The sequence below is a fragment of the Carassius auratus genome, unplaced genomic scaffold (genome assembly GCF_003368295.1).
Source record: "Carassius auratus strain Wakin unplaced genomic scaffold, ASM336829v1 scaf_tig00215279, whole genome shotgun sequence".
Taxonomy (NCBI): Eukaryota; Metazoa; Chordata; class Actinopteri; order Cypriniformes; family Cyprinidae; genus Carassius; species Carassius auratus.
Window position 1 is genome coordinate 5,309 of NW_020528023.1, and position 21,737 is coordinate 27,045.

Consider the following 21,737-nt stretch of genomic DNA (forward strand, 5'->3'; position numbering starts at 1 on the left):
TGATAGGTAGCCCAGTTCCTCATGAAAACCACAAACTCGGCAACACTGAGGTGATGTAAAAGAGGAAAGCAGGCATTTGGATCAAAGCACTGTGAGGCAAAGGTGGGGGGGGGGACTCGAAACATTTATAAACTTAAAACACATTCATGTCCAGTTTGCATTGTTTTACTACTTACAAGGTTAAAGTATAAAACTGTTATTTACAGTACACATCATGCTGTTTAATCATATTTTTAGAGGGGACAACCAGGGATTGGGCAGCATATGCAGCAGTGCCCAGGGAGCAGTTGGGGGTTCAGATCTTGTTCAGGTGTCTCATCTCAGTCGTGGTATTGAGGGTGGAAGAGAGTGCTGGTTATTCACTCACCCTACAGACAATTCCTGCCAGATCTGAGACTCGAACCCGCAACCTTTGGGTTACAAGTCCAACTCTCTAACCGTTAGGCCATGACTGCCCCCCAGTACATTTTTTTTAATGGGAAACTTTGCGAGTTGTGTTGTAGTTAATAGCCACTGACAGATTTTGTGTGATGCCACCAGTGTTTGAACACACACAGATAACAATAGATATGAATTTTAAAGACAGTGCTTCTTCTCCAGTGTGCTGATGCTTAATGTAGGAGGTTACTGGTTGAAGAACCAGATTGAATAAAACTAACTCATGATCTGCTCACATGTAAATGCACTTCGCTCTTAAGCATGTGTTTTAATCAAAATGCAGCCTTTTGTGACCACAATAACTTGTATCACAATATCAAGCTTATTTAGATTAATTGTGCAGTCCTGATAAGTGTAAAATACTTTCACATTTATTAAACTGTGGTGGGTCACTAGAGTCTGGGTAATTAATGGGATACACTTTTAAAATACTTACTTCAGCTTTTCCAGTCTACACTGTTCATTTTCAAACAGAGTCAAGATGATCTTCATCCCTGGGTTTCCTAGTTTATTCTCACTCAGATCCAGCTCTGTCAGACGTGAAGGGTTTGAATTTAGAGCTGCAGCCAGAACATGACAACCTCCTTCTGTGATACAGTTGTTCTTCAGACTGCAGAAAGAGAAAACACTTCAGCTTTAATCTGAATATTTACCAGTATGTTTTAGCTGACAAATACTGGTGATGATGATGATAGTCATATATAAAAGTCACTTATGGTTTTTCAGTGAGCAATCTCTTATACAAGACACATAAAGCAAGAATTAAAAAGTGTCCTTGTAACAATGGGAAAAAAAAACATAGTCAGTGTGTTGAGTTTACGGTGTTACTTCATTTCAGAAATAAATAACATCTGATTCTGAAACACTGTGAAAGAGATGGACATACAAACTGTTTTAATTAAATATTCTTTATTCTATGTTAGTAAGATGTTATTCTTCCTTATAACACAGATTGTCACACAAGTACATGTTCTAGAATGAAGAAAATAAAAAGATGCACTACAGGAATTTCACCTGAGTGGACTCTTTTCACAGTAAAGCTGGGTAAAGTTATATATTGGTGAACGCAAACTACATCAAATGCAATTTTTAATTTTCCACAATTATAACCTACAGCTGCAATCAAAATTACTCAACCCCTCAGAGACTGTAGCACTTTACAAATACAAGTTTTTCTGAACATCCAGGATCAACTAAAAATCTATAAAATCTATAAAAGTTCATTGTCATACTTAAAGTGAGTCAATATATAATGCAATATATTTGAGTTATAAGATTTTAATAACAGAGCTTTATCATAATTATTCAACCCCTATTCAACATTGCGGTTTTACTTGGCAGTCTTTGGGACAGTCACAATACTCCCGGTTTTCATCCAAAATATTTTCAATTGTGTTCCAAAGATGAACAAAGCTTTTACGGGTTTGGAACGACATGGGGGTAAGTGATTAATGACAAAAAATTCATCACAATTTATCACTTATTTGCATGGTGGCAGATAAAATAGTCTCAAAGCAAATTGCAAAGTCAACAGAGATCTCACAAATGCTATAGAGATGCTCAGTGGTGTCAAAAGTATTCACATTCATTACTCAAGTAGAAGTATAGATACTAGGGTTTAAAAAGACTTTTGTAGAAGTTGAAGTATCAACTCAAGCTTTTGACTCAAGTAAAAGTGTAAAAGTACTGGTTTAAAAAACTACTTAAAGTATAAAAGTAAAAGTAATGTAAGGGGAAAAAAATGCCATTAAGAACAAAAGCTTGGGCCGTGCCACAGGGGGCTATTGTGCACTACCCCTCCTCCTAAAAAGAACATTAAGGCCATTAAGGCCATAGGCCATAATGACTATAATGTTATATTAAAATGTTCATGTTTAAAAATTTGGGATGCACTAGGCAACCTGTTTCAGCCGCATAAATGCCCATTGAAAATGAACGCATTTTAGTACAATGCAAATACATTAAAGAGCTAGAGATATGACGACTAGTTGTACGGCCTATAAGTATTGTTATGGTGCAAAAAGTCAAACTTCAGAGGCATGTCATCAATAACTTTTAATGGAATGTAAATGTACATCCACGCTTAGCTGCAGGAATCTGCGAGGGCAATGGAAAAGACCATAAGTGCAGGCTTAGTAACAATTACATTATAGTGCTGTCAAAATTAATGATTAATCCAAGTGATTAATCAAAAACTAAAAATGAAAAATAACTCCTAATCCTGATACCTTCTTGATTGATAGCTTCCTGTATATGCTACATACGTCTGCTATGTTCAGTGTTCGGGGGGGAACGAGTTACAGAGTTGGTAAAGCCTAGTTATCACAACATTGTCAATCGCGTCATCAATCGCAAACGATAATTTATTAAAACGTCTCGCTACCGAACTACCTACAGTAGCTTAATTTGTGGAGGACGAAGAAAAAGCACTCATTTGGTAAATGAGCCAGTGAGAAATAATAACTTTTAAGTAGGGTCCAGTGCCCTTTCGATACTTTTAAAATGGTACCGGCCCCTAAACGGTGCCTGACCCGATACTTAAAAAAAAAAAAAGAACCTCAAAAAAAAAAAAACTATGGATAACTTTAAAGAACATTACAAATATTTAAAATAAATCCATAGCTTTCACCTTGGATGCTCTCATTTCCCAAGTTGTGCTTCCCTTAATCTAAGGCTAATAAATGTATTTCACAATCTGGGTCAATATTTAATACAAAACCACACATAATGTTTCTACTGTATCTGTCACTCACTCTGATATTTAGTTAAGATGAGTGTGGTCTGTCACTGTCTTTTATCAGTTCTGTTAATTACTGTATGCTCATTCTTTATAAAGTAGCAACAATGTCGTTTTTAAAATACAGTACTGTGCAAAAGTCTTATGGGGAAAAAAAAATAGTATTTTCACCCCAAAAAGGGTTTTAAGCCAGTTAATTATATCTTTTGCTGTAGTGTGTTAGTGGGAAATATCAGTTTGCCATTAGTTTTGAATGCACAAGCAGTTTGACAACGTCGAAATGAATGTTTGGAAAGGTAAACTGATATTTTATACTGAAACACTACAGCAAAATATATAAATAGCCGAACACCATTCTTTTAAGTGAAAATACTAACGTGCCTAAGACTTTTGCACAGTAGGCTATATGTATAAAGTAAGTTTGATTAAATTAAGTATATTTAAATAAGTGTAATTAAAGTATGTGTTCGTTCATATGTGTTAAGGGCTAGGTTGTCGCTGGAGGAAACGGCTGTGGTGTGATGAGCGGTGACAAGCGAAAACTTTACAGTAGATGAGAAACCGACTGCTTCTTCATGACCTTTTGTAAACTGTATTTATGACAAAGAACTGCAAAGATACGGATTCTAACAATCTATCGATAAACACACACCTTGTGTCCTCTGTCTCTGTTTGAGCTCACGCTGCTCCGCCGCGGTCTGCAGATTGAAGACTGCGCTGAAAGACGGGAGGAGACCGGTCTGACGCCGGTTTCATTTGAAATTTAAGCGGACTGACTCCGAGGCGATCGGATACCGGTTCTATACCCAACCCTACTTTTAAGAAATATATTTTTTGATAAACGAACCCAACACTGGCTTTGTCCTTGCTGTAGTGTGATGTGATTTGTGTCATGTGCAGGTGCGATGGATCACGTACAAACCAATAGGGTGTCGGCATGGTATATGTTTATACTTCTCATCCAACCACAATCAAGTTCACTCCATCCGGATGGCGCGATTTATCTGGATAGGTTTTTTTTTTCTTTTTTTGAATGATGACAAGCCGGAATGAAAACAAGCCGAAATGAAATAGCACTAACGAAGCTATTTTTAAAATGTAAGGAGTAGAAGTAAAAAGTCGGCTGAAAAATAATTAGTCAAGTATAGATATCCCAAATTTCTACTTAAGTACAGTAACAAAGTATTTGTACTTCGTTACTTGACACCTCTGGAGATGCTACAGATAATAAATAATTAGACAATCTAAAGGCCCGTTCACACAAAGCACGATAACTATAAAGATAACGATAAAAGCACAGAGGAACGATATCGTTGGAATCTCTTTCAGAACGATTTTTTTTTTCTTTTAAACGATAAAAACATTGCCAACCAATCAGAATCAATCCTGCTGCAATGAGCTCGAGAATTTAAAGCAGCAGACGCGCATCCACTTAGAATACACAAACAATATCGTTCACATGTGTGGACGCTAATTTTGTTATCTTTAAAGTTACCTTTATAGTTATCGTTCTTGGTGTGAATGGGCCTTAAGGCTATATGAAGATTTCCAAGACATTAAAAGTTCCCAGAGACACAGCCCTCAGCCATATTCCTATGCTTAAAGTGTGTTGTACCAGAAAACCTTTGAAGGTGTTGAACAAAAAGCACAATATCATAAAATGTTTAATCAGAGCAACTGAGAAAAACCTGCAATGTACAGCCAAAGACTTGCAAGATGACCCAATGAAAGAAGGAAAACCATTTTAATGCAGTGTGTAAGAAGAACACTAGACAAGTACAGCCTTCATGTTGAGACATCTTGATAAATACCACTCTTGATCAAAACCAACTTGAACTTGCTAAAATTCATTTGTGTAGACTTGTGGAGCTCTGGAAGAATGTTTTATGGAGTGATGTGACCAAACTTGTACTTTTTGGACCCATGGATCAGCAGGATGTTTTCTGCAAAAAAATGCAAAGCTCATAAGCAGAACAACACCATCTCAATCCTCAAACTTGGAGGTGGATCAGTCCTGTTATGGGGTTGCTTTACTGTAGCAGGAAGTGGAAATCATGACTGTATGAAGGACACCATGGATTCTTTGAAGTATCAGGCCATTTTGACAAGAATTGTGATGCCTTTGGTGCAAAGACTGAAGCTGATGATCAATGGACTTTCCTGCAGGCCAGTCATACCAAAGTACATCATCCAAATCTACTTCTGCTTGGTTCAGGGATCAGCCATAGAATGTACTTGAGTGGGCTGTTCAGTCTCCAGATTAAGTTTTCAATGAAAATATCTGGTTGAATTTAAAAGAAAGCTGTGGCAATGTAAAAACCAAAGACTATCAGTGATCTGGAAGCTTTTTCAGGCGAGGAATGGGCCGAGACTGTAGTAGAGAGATGACAGAAGCTTATAATAATCAAAAATAATCAATTTGTCAATATTTTATTAATAAATCAAGGCCTTGTCTCCAGCAGCTCCAGAGACAAGCGCTGTGACTCAGATATCTCACAGACGTTACACACCGGATGTGTCATCTGTACTCGATTCTGATGTTCAAGCTTCAACAGTGAATCTGATCACTAGTGCACAGGCAAAAGTTCACTTAAAAGAATGAACGAAGTGGCATCAGTTTAGCTTGTATAAAGTTGATGGAAAAATTAAGCAGTCAATCTTCCAGCTGAGAGTGAAATCAGTACACACTAGCATTTGTCCCAAATGACTGCTAATGTAATATAATGGGAAACTATGTGAGTTGTGTTGTAGTTAATAGCCACTGACCCATATCACAATTTCAAGTTTATTTTGATTAATTTTGCAGTCCCAATGAGAAGTGTAAAATACTTTCACATTTATTAAACTGTGGTGGGTCACTAGAGTCTGGGTAATTAATGGGATACACTTTTAAAATACTTACCTCAGCTTTTCCAGTCTACACTGTCCATTTTCAAACAGAGTCAAGATGATCTTCATTCCTGGGTTTCCTAGTTTATTCTCACTCAGATCCAGCTCTGTCAGATTTGAAGGGTTTGAATTTAGAGCTGCAGCCAGAACATGACAACCTCCTTCTGTGATACAGTTGTTCTTCAGACTGCAGAAAGAGAAAACACTTCAGTTTTCATCTGAATATTTACCATTATGTTTTAGCTGACAGATGGCAAACACTGGTGATGATGACGAAGACACATAAAAATCACCCAGCAGCAAGAATTTAAAAGTCAGCAATCTCTTATACAAGACACATAAAGCAATAATTTAAAAGTGTCCTTGTAACAATGGAATACTCACTTCAGTGTGTTGAGTCTACAGTGTTTATCCTGCAGTAGAGCAGAGATCTGATTCACTCCTGTGTCTCTTAGTTCATGTCCACTCAGATCCAGCTCTCTCAGGAGTAACGGGTTTTTACCCACAATTCCAGTCACATACTGACAGCCTTCATCCGCAGCAGGACCCAAAAACCTGCAGAAGAGAAGATGAAGCTGGAATCAACTCAATGTGCAAGATAAAAGTAAATTATTTCAAGGCACTGTGTTACTTGTTCATGAAGTTTATTTCGTTTAAGTAATGGCTTGTACTAATTATGGCTGCCCCCTAGTGGCCAAGAGTTTTTTGTTACTCTCTTTTGTTATTAGGTGCCAATTTCTTACACCTGTTCCTAATGAGCTGTGTGGTATAAATGCTGTTGTGACGATGGAAGCAAGCACAGGACTTTTGCTGGCAAACAAAAGGGAAAAACTGGACCAGGGGCTAAATCAACGGTTTTAAGTGTAACCTTTCCTCTCTCTTTGGTTCAGAGTAAACCTTTAAGAAATATCCCCCTTTTTAAATGAGCCTTTGCCTGCCTCCGCCTCTATGTTATGTTTACACACAACACGTTGGACTGCTGATCCACTAACAGAGAACATGATCTGGGTTCAGACCATCTCTGGATAGTTTTATTTAACTGATGTCTGTGTTGATGTGACAGTAATTCTGCAGGTTCAGACAGGTGTGTGTGTGTGTGTTATCATTGATCCTCTCCTTACACACATCACATGTTTGTGGCCTGTAATATATCTACTGTAGTAGATCTACAGCACTGATCTATATATGACTGGATCACTCATTACGTTCTAAACTGCCAAAAGGCAGTGAAGCCAACAGAAGTGTTTGATCAGCCGTCTTACTATTCCCTACCAGCAGAGAGCACCATTGAGTCAAATGCAAACCACTGACCTAAAATCACCCAGTTTGAAGCAAATCAGTCAAACAGTATTATTTTTTGTGTTGTATGTAAATCCATATTTACTTCATGTTATCTGCAATGTTTATGGTCTTTTTGGGCAGGATAAGGATATATTGAATCCATTTAGGTGTGTGTGTCTGTTGCGCACTGATGACACGGGTAACTGATCCAACACAAACTATAGCCTACTTTTTTATGTATGTAATTATTCAGGAATTATTAAATATGAACCTATTATAATCAGAAATTGATTTGAATATACAATGAATATTACAATAGCTTCTGTTAAAATTGCTCTATACTGAAATTAAAAACTTAATTGACCATCTTGAAATAAAGCTTCATGTCCGTACTGTCTGTATTCAGCTATTTCTCTGAATAAATTTTGATGTGTATATTTTTAATGTCCTGATTGAGCAACATCTATTTCAGCCTCTCCAAGATGACGCATATGTTTAATATCATTAGCTACTGTTTCCATGTAAAATGTTGTATGCTAAATTAATAATAATTTAACCACTATTTAAATCATTACCTGCTTCAAAATGAATGCTGTTAATGAAATCATTGTTGAAACATTCGCAGTTAGCAGCTACTGTATGAATAAAAACACTATAACAATTATATAAATAATGAATAACTGTTCAAGGCGAATAAAGGTAAACGTGTATACAAAGCATAAATCTTTTTTGGATTTCAGAATGAGCACTTTGTCATGTTTTATATGTTGAGGTCGTGTCCAGTGCCGGCCCGTCCAACAGGCAATACAGGCAGTCGCCTTGGGCCCCTCTTTAATTTGAGGGCCCCGCGAATGATGTCACACATTTTTAGTTGTTTGATTTTTTCAAATGTCCACACATATAGTATGAGTGGTCATGTGTCAATTATAATACTTTTATAATGCAAAGACCCCATTAAACATGATAAATTTAACAATGACGGTGAGCAAAATACAAAACATTTTATTAAAAGAAAATCTCTGAATAATTCATACATGACAAATAGCTGAAAACGATAATAATAATAATAATAATAATAATAATGAATAATAAAACGGTCTAAATAAAAGCGGGAAATATTAGAAACGTACACAGCAACACCACACTCCATTTAGCAGAACACCTCCCGCGATAGGCTATTGGGTGAACTAGAATGTCGTAATGTATTCCTAGTACAGATTCCACACTTTTCCACTTAGACACATATCTCTGTAAATTCCTTTCCATATATACGAGAAAGTGTCTTAAATAAGTCTAAAGTTATATAACGTCATAAGTCTGGTTGCTATTTTTGATCGACGTATTTCTAATTTATGCAATGCACATTGATGCTATTTTAATTTGAAATTAAATGGCATCCAAACAATATCATCCCGGAGCCGAAAAAAGAAAGAAGAGAAAAGCAGATGAAGAAAAGCAGGCTCAAAGTAAAGGTATGTTTCGCTAAACATAATACATTATTTATTAGTGTAGTATTAATACTTGATTTAATAAATTTGATGATGCCCATGATTACAGACATACTTGAGTGATATGTGAGAGAAAATTAGGCCACATTCAGCATGTTTCATTAAATAATCAATTAATTATCCATCCCACTTATTCATGCAAAAAAAGGTCTCCTCCTCTTTCCAAATTCAAATTTAACCCACTGTCCAATATCTAATAAAAAGTTTTGTTGATAAAAAAAAATAAAAAAAAAATATGTATTTCTAGTTATGTATGCATATTTGTATGTTATGCATTTACAATAAATGCTTTTGATTCATGCTTTATTTGTATATGTCATATTTATATACTTTATTTTTTAAATTAGTGTTTTCTGGCTTAATTTATGTACCAGGGTATATGCTGAAATTTCTCAGTGTACCTACAGCTGCAGAGACATTTGATGCTGCTACATCTGGAATTATTCATAGCACTCCTGGTAAAGAATATATATTTTTTTTAGTTGGCACTCTGATATAACACACTGGTTGTATTCATTTTATATTATACAATATTGTAGAAACATTACTGCATTGAAATCAATCATTACATTATCCATTAATTTGTTATTTGTATATTTAACCCCTTTACGTGCAAACATCGCCGACGGCCCCAGTTTATTATGGTTTCACTTTCACAGCACATTAAACATCACTGTCTTACTTCATCTGGACAAACTGTGCATCAATTGAAAGTTTAAAGACTCTAGTTTCGATATTTGACCAATATTTTGATAAAACATTGTTGCAGTGACAGATATTTAGTGATTTATGTCAGAAGTGCAAAATAATAAATCCGTATTATGCCACATTTTGAATAGAAATTCACCACTCACTCACATTCAGTCACGTCAGCAGTGGTTTATTTGTGTTCACATAGACTCACTGAACAGCGTCAATAAGGATTTATGGACCAAAGATGAATATCCGCGGAGATATATGGATATATTTACTGATGTTTGCTTCATATTTCTTCAGACAGAATCGTCATTTCTATTCATTTTCCACGGATTTACACGATCTGATGATAAACAGCCTCTCCCAGCGATCTGTGTGTGTGTGTGCAGTGCTGTCAGCTCATGCGGTGTGTCACTCAGACTCCGATTGGGCCTTCCCAGTGTCAATCTTAGAGTGTCATATATGGACACCGCCACATCCGCTGTGTCCAAATTCAGGGTCTACATCCTTCGGAGGACTCATTTGAAGGATGTAACGTCACAGCGCCGCGACGAAGGCTGTCCAAATTCATAGGATCCTTCAAATGTGGCCCACAAATGCGTCCTCCTTTTCCCCGAATTGGAAGGATGGGTGTGGTGGATCCTTTCGGGTCCTACCTATCCCATAATTCTTTTCGGCAGGACGAAGCGAGCGGTAGCGGAGTGGGGGAGGAGTATTATTTTCTATGTTTTTTAAAAACTGGCTTTTCAAAAATATATATTTCAGTGGTTTTCTAGTTAGGCATTTTGTTTTAGCGTTAAGCAATTTTTTTTTTACATTTGTACGTGTATATGTAAAAAAAAAAAGTTTACTTTCGTAAACTAGCTTCTTACTTACTGCCTGTGTGAATATCCCCTTACACACAGCTTATTTGTTAGTGATTGAAGCTGTTTTTAACGCTTCTAAGGACGAAAGAGCAGACAGAAGTGTTTATAAAGCTCCGGGGAGAGAACGATGAGCTCTTCACCCGCATCTTGCTTAGTGCTGTCACGGTTGGTAGGCGACAGGATATGAGCAACGGGTAAGGGAGGGAACTGAAAGAAGGGTAGGTTGTCCAAATTCACAAACACCGACTTCCGGTTTTTGCGGTGGTCGGAGGACCTATCCTCCTTCAACCGTGTAGGAAGGATCCTAAGGAGGATGCAGACCCTGAATTTGGACACAGCTATCGTGTCACATGCTTCCTGCACACTTCCTGATAGTTATCTGGGCAAAACAACACTGAAACACCTCTGTACACACGAAATATCCAAATAATAAACCCGCGATTACGATAGTAAAGCTTGGTATGAGATTTTCTTGAGATCTGGGGTGTTTTTATAAAAAAAAAAAAATCGAAAATGTACATGGGAAATGTTAACTTGTGCAACGATGAAAAAGGCTACAAATAATAAATTTTTACAACAGTAAACGACCAAATTCCACACCTGATCGCTAAAGGAAGTTATTATAAACACTCGATCGGGGTTTAAAGTGAGTTTTGAGTAAAAGTGTACTAATAATTTCATAAATTGTCTGATGTAGCTTGATGCTAACGTTAGCTACAATGCTACTAATAGCAGGTGCTTTTCTTCATAATGCATTTTTGTCTCAATAATTCACGTAAGGTCGTAAGAAAATGTTTTGTTGTATTTTTATAGTAAGACTTTTGATAAATAAGGGCTAAATGCAAAGAGAGACTGAAGTGAGATCGCTGCTTTGTTGCTTTGTAAAGCCTGAAAAACCACAATCAATGCTAATAAAGGTGGAATAAAAACAAAAGAATAATGTTAAAAGAATAATGCGGATAATGTGTCATACCTGGCGGAGGTGTGAAAGACTTGTTTGGTGAGAACAATAGAATCATGAATGGGGAGTTTTGCAAAGCCAACACACACACAAAATACGCAGAAGAGTTTACATGGGAGATCTTACAGGGATGACAAGGGCCATAAATCAATCTGATTAGCCTTCTCTAAAAACACACATGACATGGCCTTAGAAGATATTTCATAAAATTCAGTTTTACAGATTCGATTATGACATTTTTTATGAAGTTTTGGAAGACTTGTGGCCTTAGCTACACTATGTTTTCAAACCCATTTCCTACATTAACAATTTTTAAAATACATTTAAAACCTATGTTTTTAATATTTTTATTTTTGTTTTTATGTTTGAGCTTATATATCTCTATTATCATAACAGTCTGAGTGATTCTGATTCCTGAACAGTAAACTTTAAAGTGTCAGCTTTGTGAACAAAGGTTGATTATGTATCTAGTCAGAAAGAATCATGAGCAGAAACCTTTTTATTTTGGGAATGTAATTTCGTCTCCATGCCAAAAAAGGGGGGTTACTAGTAAGGGGTTAAGGGCCATCCGCTGATCCTACCCCAATCTCTTCAAATTGCTTTGACCTTGCCTGTTACTGTAGTCAGTGCAGAAAGAAGCTTTTCAAAGCTCAAATTAATCAAAACATTTCTGAGATCCACAATGGCCCAGGAGCGCTTATCAGGACTTGCTGTTCTGAGTATCAACCATGAAATATGTGAGACTGTGTCATATGATGAGGTGATTGATGATTTTGCAGCCAAGAAGTCACACAAAGTAAAGATCCAAGCAATCTGTACCCTTAAACCTTTGAACAGCCAAAGCAGCATTTCTCAGTTATAAAGTGCTAAAAGTTTTATTTACCAGAATGGAAGCACAATTAACATGTTTGCTTACATACAAAAAAATAGTTCACATAACTTGAGATTCTGTGTCATGTCCAATCTGTTCCCTTATATATATTTTTTTTAAATATAGAATTTATTTGTATTTTGTTTATGTTATTTTATGTATCCTTTATTTTTATAATATTTCAATTATTTGTGTTTCTCAAACACACTTGCACTTTCATTTACAATATTTTACAATACTTTGCAGTACTTGCAAACTTATTTAAGTTTGATTAAATATTTTTACACATGTATTACATGTTGAGTTTGTTACAGGTAATAAAAATGTATACACTTAAATATTGAAATTGTATTTTTTGTGCTCTCTTCTCACTGTTTTTACACCAGTGGGCTCAATTTTTTTATCTCGCCTAGGGCCCTACAAGCGTTCGGGCTGGCACTGGTTGTGTCTGTCTGATGTTTATCATGTTCATGATGTTTGCTACTGTAATGAACGTAGCTTTTTAATAAGCAATGAGTGTTTACATTGTAAGAATGTACAGAGATACTTCAGATTTAAAAACGCTGACTTATCTGAGGATTCTCTTTAAAATCATACAATTTCTTATTAATTTAATAGAACGTTTACACACACTAGGGATTACCAATATGGCAGCTTCACTTTCATGATGTCATGATCAATCCAGTTCTCTATTCTAGATCAGTGATCTACAGTGTTGTGAATCTGAGCTTGATGGATATTAATGTGCAGTGCATTCAGTGACAGTTAAACAATCAGCATAATAAAACACACTGAATATTTTTCATGAGAAAGGTCCACACACAATCATAAATGTTAACTATCAAAGCTCCAAACTACTGAACACCAGCAGTGACCAAAAATGTCTGATTAACCTGTAACTTATAACACAACTAAACTGTGCTGACATTTATCATCAAAACAACAGCAGCTGCAGCATCTGATCTTTCATGTTTGATCATTTTCAACATTTTTGATGCAACAAATTGTACACCTGACTAAATTAGTGAAATAACTAATATATAATATAAATAATTCACGTTTATAACTTACGTGACATTATTTCATCAGGTCTCACCTCAGTGTCTTAAGTTGACAGTTTGGATCCTGTAGTAAATCACTGAGCTGCTTCACTCCTGATTCTCCAGGATCATTGCCTGTGAGATCCAGCTCTATCAGGTGTGAAGGGTTTGATCTCAGAGCTGAAGACAGAGCTTTATAACCTTCTTCAGTGATACTGCAGTCTGAAAGTCTTTTAGAAAAAGATGTTAATCTTCATTATAACACATATTGCCACACAAGTACATGGTCTAGAATGAAGGAAATAAAAAGATGCACTACAGGATTTTGACCTGAATGGACTCTTTTCACAGTAAAGCTGGGTAAAGTTATATATTGGTAAACAAACTACAACAACATTACTCAATCCCTCAGAGATTGTAGCAAAAATGGCAAAGTCAACAGAGATCTCGCAACAGATATAGAGAAGCTATAGAGTATAAATAACTGTATTACTTTAGAAAGTCTAAGGCTATATGAATATTTCCAATACATTAAAAGTTCCTAGAGACACAGATGATCAATGGACTTCCTGCAGGACAGTCATCCCAAATAACACATCCAAATATACTTCTGCTTGGTTCAGGGATCAGTCATAGAATGTTCTTGAACAAGCAGCTTGAAGGAGGATTTCAATTTTGAAGGATTGAATGATAGATTATTGTAATTATTACATCTTAATTTCTTTACTTTCAAATGTTAGGCCCTCAGGCTTTTATTTTGGTGGAAATCTGAACAATGACCTTTAAATTTCTGTGTTTAGTTCATAACAGGTATATATTATAAACACTTTGTTGTATAAATCTGGTGAAATCTATTGGAAATTAGATGAACATAAAACTAGGTGAACTTTATAAATTTATGTTATAAACTCAAAATAACTAGCTCAACTTCCTTTTTTTATTTTATTTAATAGCCATTCAGATCTTCTGCTCTTCTAACTTAAAATGCAGCCTTTTGTGATTTGATAACTGCATTACCCAATATCACAATTTAGAGTTTATTTTGATTAATTGTGCAGTCCTGGGCCAGGTTTCCATATAATGATTGATCTTAGAGCTTAAGAGCGTTTTCTATGAGTAATTTTATGATCGTTCTTTGTTTCACGTGCGTTTCCTAACAATGCACTTAACACAGTTGCACGAAGCTGTGATTTAAGTGATACTAAGGAGTCGCTGTCCGTTTGTTAAGTGCTGAAATGTCATCTTATAGAATGGATCTTAATTGTAGTAAACTATCGTTTATTGGCATTAACCTAATGCTGCGTTCCAGACAGACAACTTGGATATAATTACTATAACACAATACAAAATTGTATTATATTATAGTCTTTAATATTATACTTTACATAATAACATACTTTATATATAATGTTAGGTGTAAAAAAAAAAGTTAGCCTAAATGCACTAAGTCGCTTTGGATAAAAGCGTCTTCTACATGCATCAATTTATTTAAATATATTTATTTCTGTACAGTAGAGAGAGAGAGAGAGAGAAAATGTAGAGTTGTAGAGAAATTAGAGAATGTGTAATGTAGAGTTCATGTTGCAAATTTCCCTGAGGTGAAGCGGTTCTGTCCTCAATTATGTGGCAAATAATCTAGGTCCTTGTTAAAAGATAGATCTTCTTACCAAACACTACGGATTGTCACAAAATTTACCTTAGTATCTGTAATTTGCAATTAATATTTTTCAATCCAGTGCAGAGCATCTTAACTCCATAATCCTGCAGATTATTATTGTTCATGTTCAGCTCTTTCAGATTGGTATCTGATCCAAGAACTGAAGCCATAGCTGGACAGCTTTTGTTTGTTAAGCCACAATCATTTAACCTACAAGAGAAAGAAATTAAATCAGAGTTAGACACATGTAATACGTTTGTTAAATATTATATATATATATATATATATATATATATATATATATATATATATATATATATATATATATATATATACACATACATACATATATACAGTATTGTTCAAAATAATAGCAGTACAATGTGACTAACCAGAATAATAAAGGTTTTTAGTATATTTTTTATTGCTACGTGGCAAACAAGTTACCAGTAGGTTCAGTAGATTGTCAGAAAACAAACAAGACCCAGCATTCATGATATGCACGCTCTTAAGGCTGTGCAATTTGGCAATTAGTTGAAAGGGGTGTGTTCAAAAAAATAGCAGTGTCTACCTTTGACTGTACAAACTCAAAACTATTTTGTACAAACATTTTTTTTTTCTGGGATTTAGCAATACTGTGAATCACTAAACTAATATTTAGTTGTATGACCACAGTTTTTTTAAAACTGCTTGACATCTGTGTGGCATGGAGTCAACCAACTTGTGGCACCTCTCAGCTGTTATTCCACTCCATGATTCTTTAACAACATTCCACAATTCATTCACATTTCTTGGTTTTGCTTCAGAAACAGCATTTTTGATATCACCCCACAAGTTCTCAATTGGATTAAGGTCTGGAGATTGGGCTGGCCACTCCATAACATTAATTTTGTTGGTTTGGAACCAAGACTTTGCCCGTTTACTAGTGTGTTTTGGGTCATTGTCTTGTTGAAACAACCATTTCAAGGGCATGTCCTCTTCAGCATAGGGCAACATGACCTCTTCAAGTATTTTAACATATGCAAACTGATCCATGATCCCTGGTATGCGATAAATAGGCCCAACACCATAGTAGGAGAAACATGCCCATATCATGATGCTTGCACCTCCATGCTTCACTGTCTTCACTGTGTACTGTGGCTTGAATTCAGAGTTTGGGGGTCGTCTCACAAACTGCCTGTGGCACTTGGACCCAAAAAGAACAATTTTACTCTCATCAATCCACAAAATGTTCCTCCATTTCTCTTTAGGCCAGTTGATGTGTTCTTTGGCAAATTGTAACCTCTTCTGCACATGCCTTTTTTTTAACAGAGGGACTTTGCAGGTGATTCTTGAAAATAGATTAGCTTCACACAGACGTCTTCTAACTGTCACAGTACTTACAGGTAACTCCAGACTGTCTTTGATCATCCTGGAGGTGATCATTGGCTGAGCCTTTGCCATTCTGGTTATTCTTCTATCCATTTTGATGGTTGTCTTCCGTTTTCTTCCACGTCTCTCTGGTTTTGCTCTCCATTTTAAGGCATTGGAGATCATTTTAGCTGAACAGCCTATCATTTTTTGCACCTCTTTATAGGTTTTCCCCTCTCTAATCAACTTTTTAATCAAAGTACGCTGTTCTTCTGAACAATGTCTTGAACGACCCATTTTCCTCAGCTTTCAAATGCATGTTCAACAAGTGTTGGCTTCATCCTTAAATAGGGGCCACCTGATTCACACCTGTTTCTTCACAAAATTGATGACCTCAGTGATTGAATGCCACACTGCTATTTTTTTGAACACACCCCTTTCAACTAATTGAACTAATTGCCCAATTGCACAGCCTTAAGAGCGTGCATATCATGAATGCTGGGTCTTGTTTGTTTTCTGAGAATCTACTGAACCTACTGGTAACTTGTTTGCCACGTAGCAATAAAAAAATATACGAAAAACCTTGATTATTCTGGTTAGTCACATTGTACTGCTATTATTTTGAACAATACTGTACATACATACACCAATTATTTTAGATGAACAGTAAATACACTGCATATATATTAAGATTGCATTGATTCAGATTTCTTAATAAAATATGTAAACGAATAACAGGTTTATATCATTAATGGCGATGAGTTAAACATTTATAAGTGCTGCTCTATTATCTGGAGAAGTGTTTTGATGTGGAGAATCTGGAGGTTAATCATTTATGCATTGAGGTTATGCAAGAGTACATCTCCTTAATAGCAGAAGTTGTAGAAGTTGAACTACATATTGGAGTAGAAATAACTATGGAACAATGTGTTTTATAATAACATGATGTGTTTCTTCTGTAGCTAACTAAACAGGGTCGCGTTTCCCAAAAGCTTTGTGAGCCTAAGAAGTTTTAAAAAATTATCGTACGACTGATCTTATTACAGTTTGTTTCCCAAAAGCATCGTAACTTAAGTAGCACTTAAAAATCATTGTAGATCTACGGGTGCTCTGAATCGTTAAGCCCAAAGTGCATCCTAAGAAGACAGATTTATGCAGTCACCTGCAGGATAATCAGCAGATTACACCTTTAACTTGATTCAAGTGCAATGTGACTATAATATAAGGATTTTATTGTACACTTTATGACTAGTTTTCTTTTTTTTTTATTAATTTATAAACGAAATAATTAAAAAGGGCAGAAAAATAGAAATACACATTTAAAGTAAATGCCTGAAAAAAAGAATAAAAGATGTAGGAAATGCTTCAAAGGCTGGGGGAAAAATTATGTCAATGACTTGCTGAAGTGCACGAAACCCAGCAGTGTATTGGACCCGGAAATAACGTTGCACTCTTTCTCTCCTGTATATAAATAAATACATTTAAATAAATGTATGCATTTAGCAGATGCTTTTGTCATGATCTGATTACTGCACATCTGTTTATTCACCACACAGATTTTCACAAGACACAGTACACCCTGGACTACATTTCCCATAAACCCCTGCCTAGGAACTCATTATTGAACCACACCTGTTTCCTATCAGTGACACCATAAAGGTTGCAAACATCCACACTCACATTGCGAAGTCTTGTTTAGTTCTGTCTGGCATTTCCAAGCGTTCCTAGTGTTTGTTCCTTCCTTGTTTGACTTTGGATTGTGTATACTGACTTTGATTCTCTGCCACCTGAACAGACCTTCACCTGGTATTGTTACTGATTTCTGGATATCCCTTGACACTCTTGATGCCGTTTCTGCCTATCTGACCACTCTATAAATGAATACTGCAATTGGATCCTAATGTGTCTTTCAAAGCAACCTACAGTGCATTCAGGCCATCTATCTATCTATCTATATATTATTTCATTTAGCAGATGCTTTTATCCAAAGCGACTTACAAATCAGGACAGTGGAAGCAATCAAAAAAGAGCAATGATATACAAGTGCTATAACAAGTCTCAGTTAGGTTAACACTGTACACGTAGCATGAGCTTTTAAATAATATAATAAAACAGAATAAAAAAGATCAATCTAGTGTTAGAGGTCTTTACACACACAATCAGAGATGTATAGTAACGAAGTAGAACTACTTCACTACTATACTTAAGTACTAAAAGGCGGTATCTGTACTTTACTGGAGTATTATTTTTTTCTCCTACTTCCACTTTTACTTCGGTACATATTTTCGCTGAGTTTAATACTTTTACTCCGATATTTTTTTTATGTGCTGCATCGTTACTCGTTACAATTATAATAATGTTACGAATTATTCCATTACAAACCACTGCCAGAACTGTAGATGGCAGGTTTGATGAAGCTGGCACATCATTGAGCGAATCAAGCGAGACTGCGCGTGCTGACTGAACTGCTGTGAAGAGAGAGATGAACACCGAGCCGAGCCAGATAATGACTCGGATGACCAGTAACGTTAGTTCTTTCTGACAGTTCGATTCAATAAACCAGTTGAAGAAAACAGTTCACCGATTCTTTTGCGCTCGATGCAATGGCTCTGTGTGTCGGTTTGCTTCACGCTAAATCACACATGCGCAGTATCATCAGCTCCTCGGTTCACGAATCGGACGCGTCTGACAGAAACGGTTCTTGACTCGTGAACGAGTCATTATCTGGCTCGGCTCGGTGTTCATCTTCAGTTCTCTCTTCACATCAGTTCAATCAGTGTACTGTTTGAGTCAATGAATTACTCCCGGATATTGGTTTGTTTTAACTCAGAGGGAGTGTCAGACACATTAAACAAGTTAACAGCTTAATTCATCTGTGGATTAATGCGTATTGGAGACGCGAACTGTTTAAAACGATTCAGTTTGATTTGGTGGACTGTTTCAAAAAGATCCGGTTACATCGAATGATTCGTTCGCGAACTAGATATCACAAACTGCTTTGTTTTTAACTGTCTTACAACAGACACGGAAGAGAAAACAATGCTGAATAAAGTCATAGTTTTTGCTATTTTTGGACCAAAATGTATTTTCGATGCTTCAAAAAATTCTAAATGACCCTCTAAATGATGTCTTATGGGTTTGAAACAACATGAGGGTAAGTTATTAATTACATAATTTTGCAAATTGGGCTAAATAACCCTAGTAACCGTTTTTTGTTTACAAGAAGTTACAGTCAAAGGAATTGTTATTGTTCTTTAGGTTAATCATTTGAAATAGTAAAAACAATATGTTAAAACTTTTGACTACTTTCTTTAATAGCTACATAACACAATACTTCTACTTTTACTTTCAGTACTTGAGTAGTAAATTTTAAAATAGACTACTTGCAATACTTAAGTACAAAAAATGTTGAATACTTTAGTACTTCTACTTAAGTGTGGTGCTTAAAGATCACTTCTACTTCTACTCAAGTCACTTTTTGATAGAGTACTTGTACTTTTACTCAAGTATGGTTCTCTAGTACTTTATACATCTCTGCACACAATTGCATAATAAATAAAAAGAAAGTAGAATACAAAAATATTAGGAAAGGTAGCTAGATTTTTTTTAAGAATAGAATTAGAATAGTGAGTGTTAAAGTAAGAGGGTCAAATAAAGATGGAAGAGATGGGTTTTAAGCAGATTCTTCTAGACGGCCAAGGACTCAGCTGCTCAGATTTAGTTGGGGAGGTCATTCCACCAGGAAGGAACATTTAATTTAAAAGTCCGCAAAAGTGACTTTGTGCTTCTTTGGGATGGCACAATCAGGAGACGTTCACTTGCAGAATGCAAGTTTTTAGAGGGCATATAAGTCTGAAGTAACAATTTAGGTAAATGGGTGCAGAGCCAGTGGTAGTTTTGTAGGCAAACCTCAATGCCTTGAATTTTATACGAGCAGCTTTTGGAAGCCAGTGCAAATTGATAAACAGAGGTGTGATGTGTATTCTTCTTGGCTTATTAAAAATTCATCTCGCTGCCGTGTTCTGGATTAATTGTAAAGGTTTGATAGAATGGCTGGAAGAACGGTCAAGAGGGCATTGCAATAGTCCAGCCTGGACAGAACAAGAGCTTGAGCAAGGAGTTGTGCAGCATGTTCCGAAAGAAAGGGGTTGATCTTCATGATGTTGAATAAAGCAAATCTGCAGGATCGGACAGTTTTAGCAATGTGGTCTGAGAAATTCAGCTGATCATCAATCATAACTCCAAGCCTTCTAGTTGTTTTTGAAGGAGTTATGGTTGATGTGCCTAACTTGATGGTGAAATTGTGATGAAACGATGGGTTTGCTGGAATTACAAGCAGTTCTGTCTTGGCAAGGTTGAGTTAAAGGTGATGGTCCATCATCCAGCATGAAATGTCTGTTAGACAAACTGAGATGCGAATAGCTACCGCCGGATCCTCAGGATGGAATGAGAGGTAGAGTTGAGTGTCATCAGCATAGCAGTGGTATGAAAAGCCATGTTTCTGAATGACAGAACCTAATGATGCCATGTAGACAGAGAAGAGAATTGGTCCAAGAACTGAGCCCTGAGGCACCCCAGTAGTTAAATGTTGTGACTTGGACACCTCACCTCTCCAAGATATTTTGAAGGACCTATCTTATAGGTAAGACTCAAACCATTGAAGTGTGGTCCCTGAGATGCCTTTTGCCAGTAGGGTTGATAGGAGGATCTGGTGGTTAACCGTGTCAAAAGCAGCGGACAGATCAAGCAGGATAAGTAGTGAAGATCTGGATTCCACTCTTGCCAGTCTAAGAGCTTCAACAACTGAGAGCAAGGCAGTCTCAGTTGAATGTCCACTTCTGAAGCCAGATTGGTTGCTGTCAAGAAGGTTGTGTGTGAGAAATGTAGAGACTTGGTTGAACTCAGCTCGTTCAAATGTTTTTGCAATGAAAGGAAGAAGGGAAACTGGTCTGTAGTTCTCTATAAAGAGATGGGATGAGGGTGGCTTTCTTAAGTAGTGGAGTTATATGAACCTGTCTAAATGATGAGGGAAAAACACCAGTGTGGAGGGATGTGTTGATGATGTGAGTTTTGAGACTTCAGCCTCGGAGAGTAAAGAGAAGGATGTAAATTAATGTATGTTTTCTAGTGATATGAGCTTGACTGATTGTGGTGTGGAAAATTGTGCACTAATGCGTTTAATTTTATTAATGAAAAATGTGGCAAAGTCGTCAGCTATTAGAGATGAAGCAGGAGGGGGAGGAGGAGGACAAAGAAGTGAGGACATTTTTTAAAAAGCATGCGAGAGTTAGACAAATTGTTAATTTTGTTATGGTATTGTGTCATTTTAGCAGTGGAGACATTAGCAGAGAAGGAAGATAGGAGTGACTGATACACATTAAGGTCAGTAGTATTTTTGGATTTGCACCGCACCACACCCTTTAAGCAGCTCTAAGCTTAGAAC

At 36.3% G+C, this 21,737-nt stretch overlaps 1 protein-coding gene across 1 annotated transcript in view; it reads right to left on the reverse strand.

Moving 5' to 3' along the window:
- Nucleotides 1-860: 860 nt before the first annotated feature.
- The window catches only part of LOC113094200 (ribonuclease inhibitor-like), an 81,687-nt gene continuing 60,810 nt past the window's right edge, over nucleotides 861-21,737 (reverse strand). The window contains exons 2-3 of the mRNA XM_026259902.1: nucleotides 6,078-6,251; nucleotides 861-1,048 (exon numbers count right to left, since the gene is read on the reverse strand). Coding sequence (XP_026115687.1) covers nucleotides 871-1,048; nucleotides 6,078-6,251 — 352 coding nt within the window. The 3' untranslated portion in view covers nucleotides 861-870. The remainder of the gene's footprint in view (nucleotides 1,049-6,077; nucleotides 6,252-21,737) is intronic.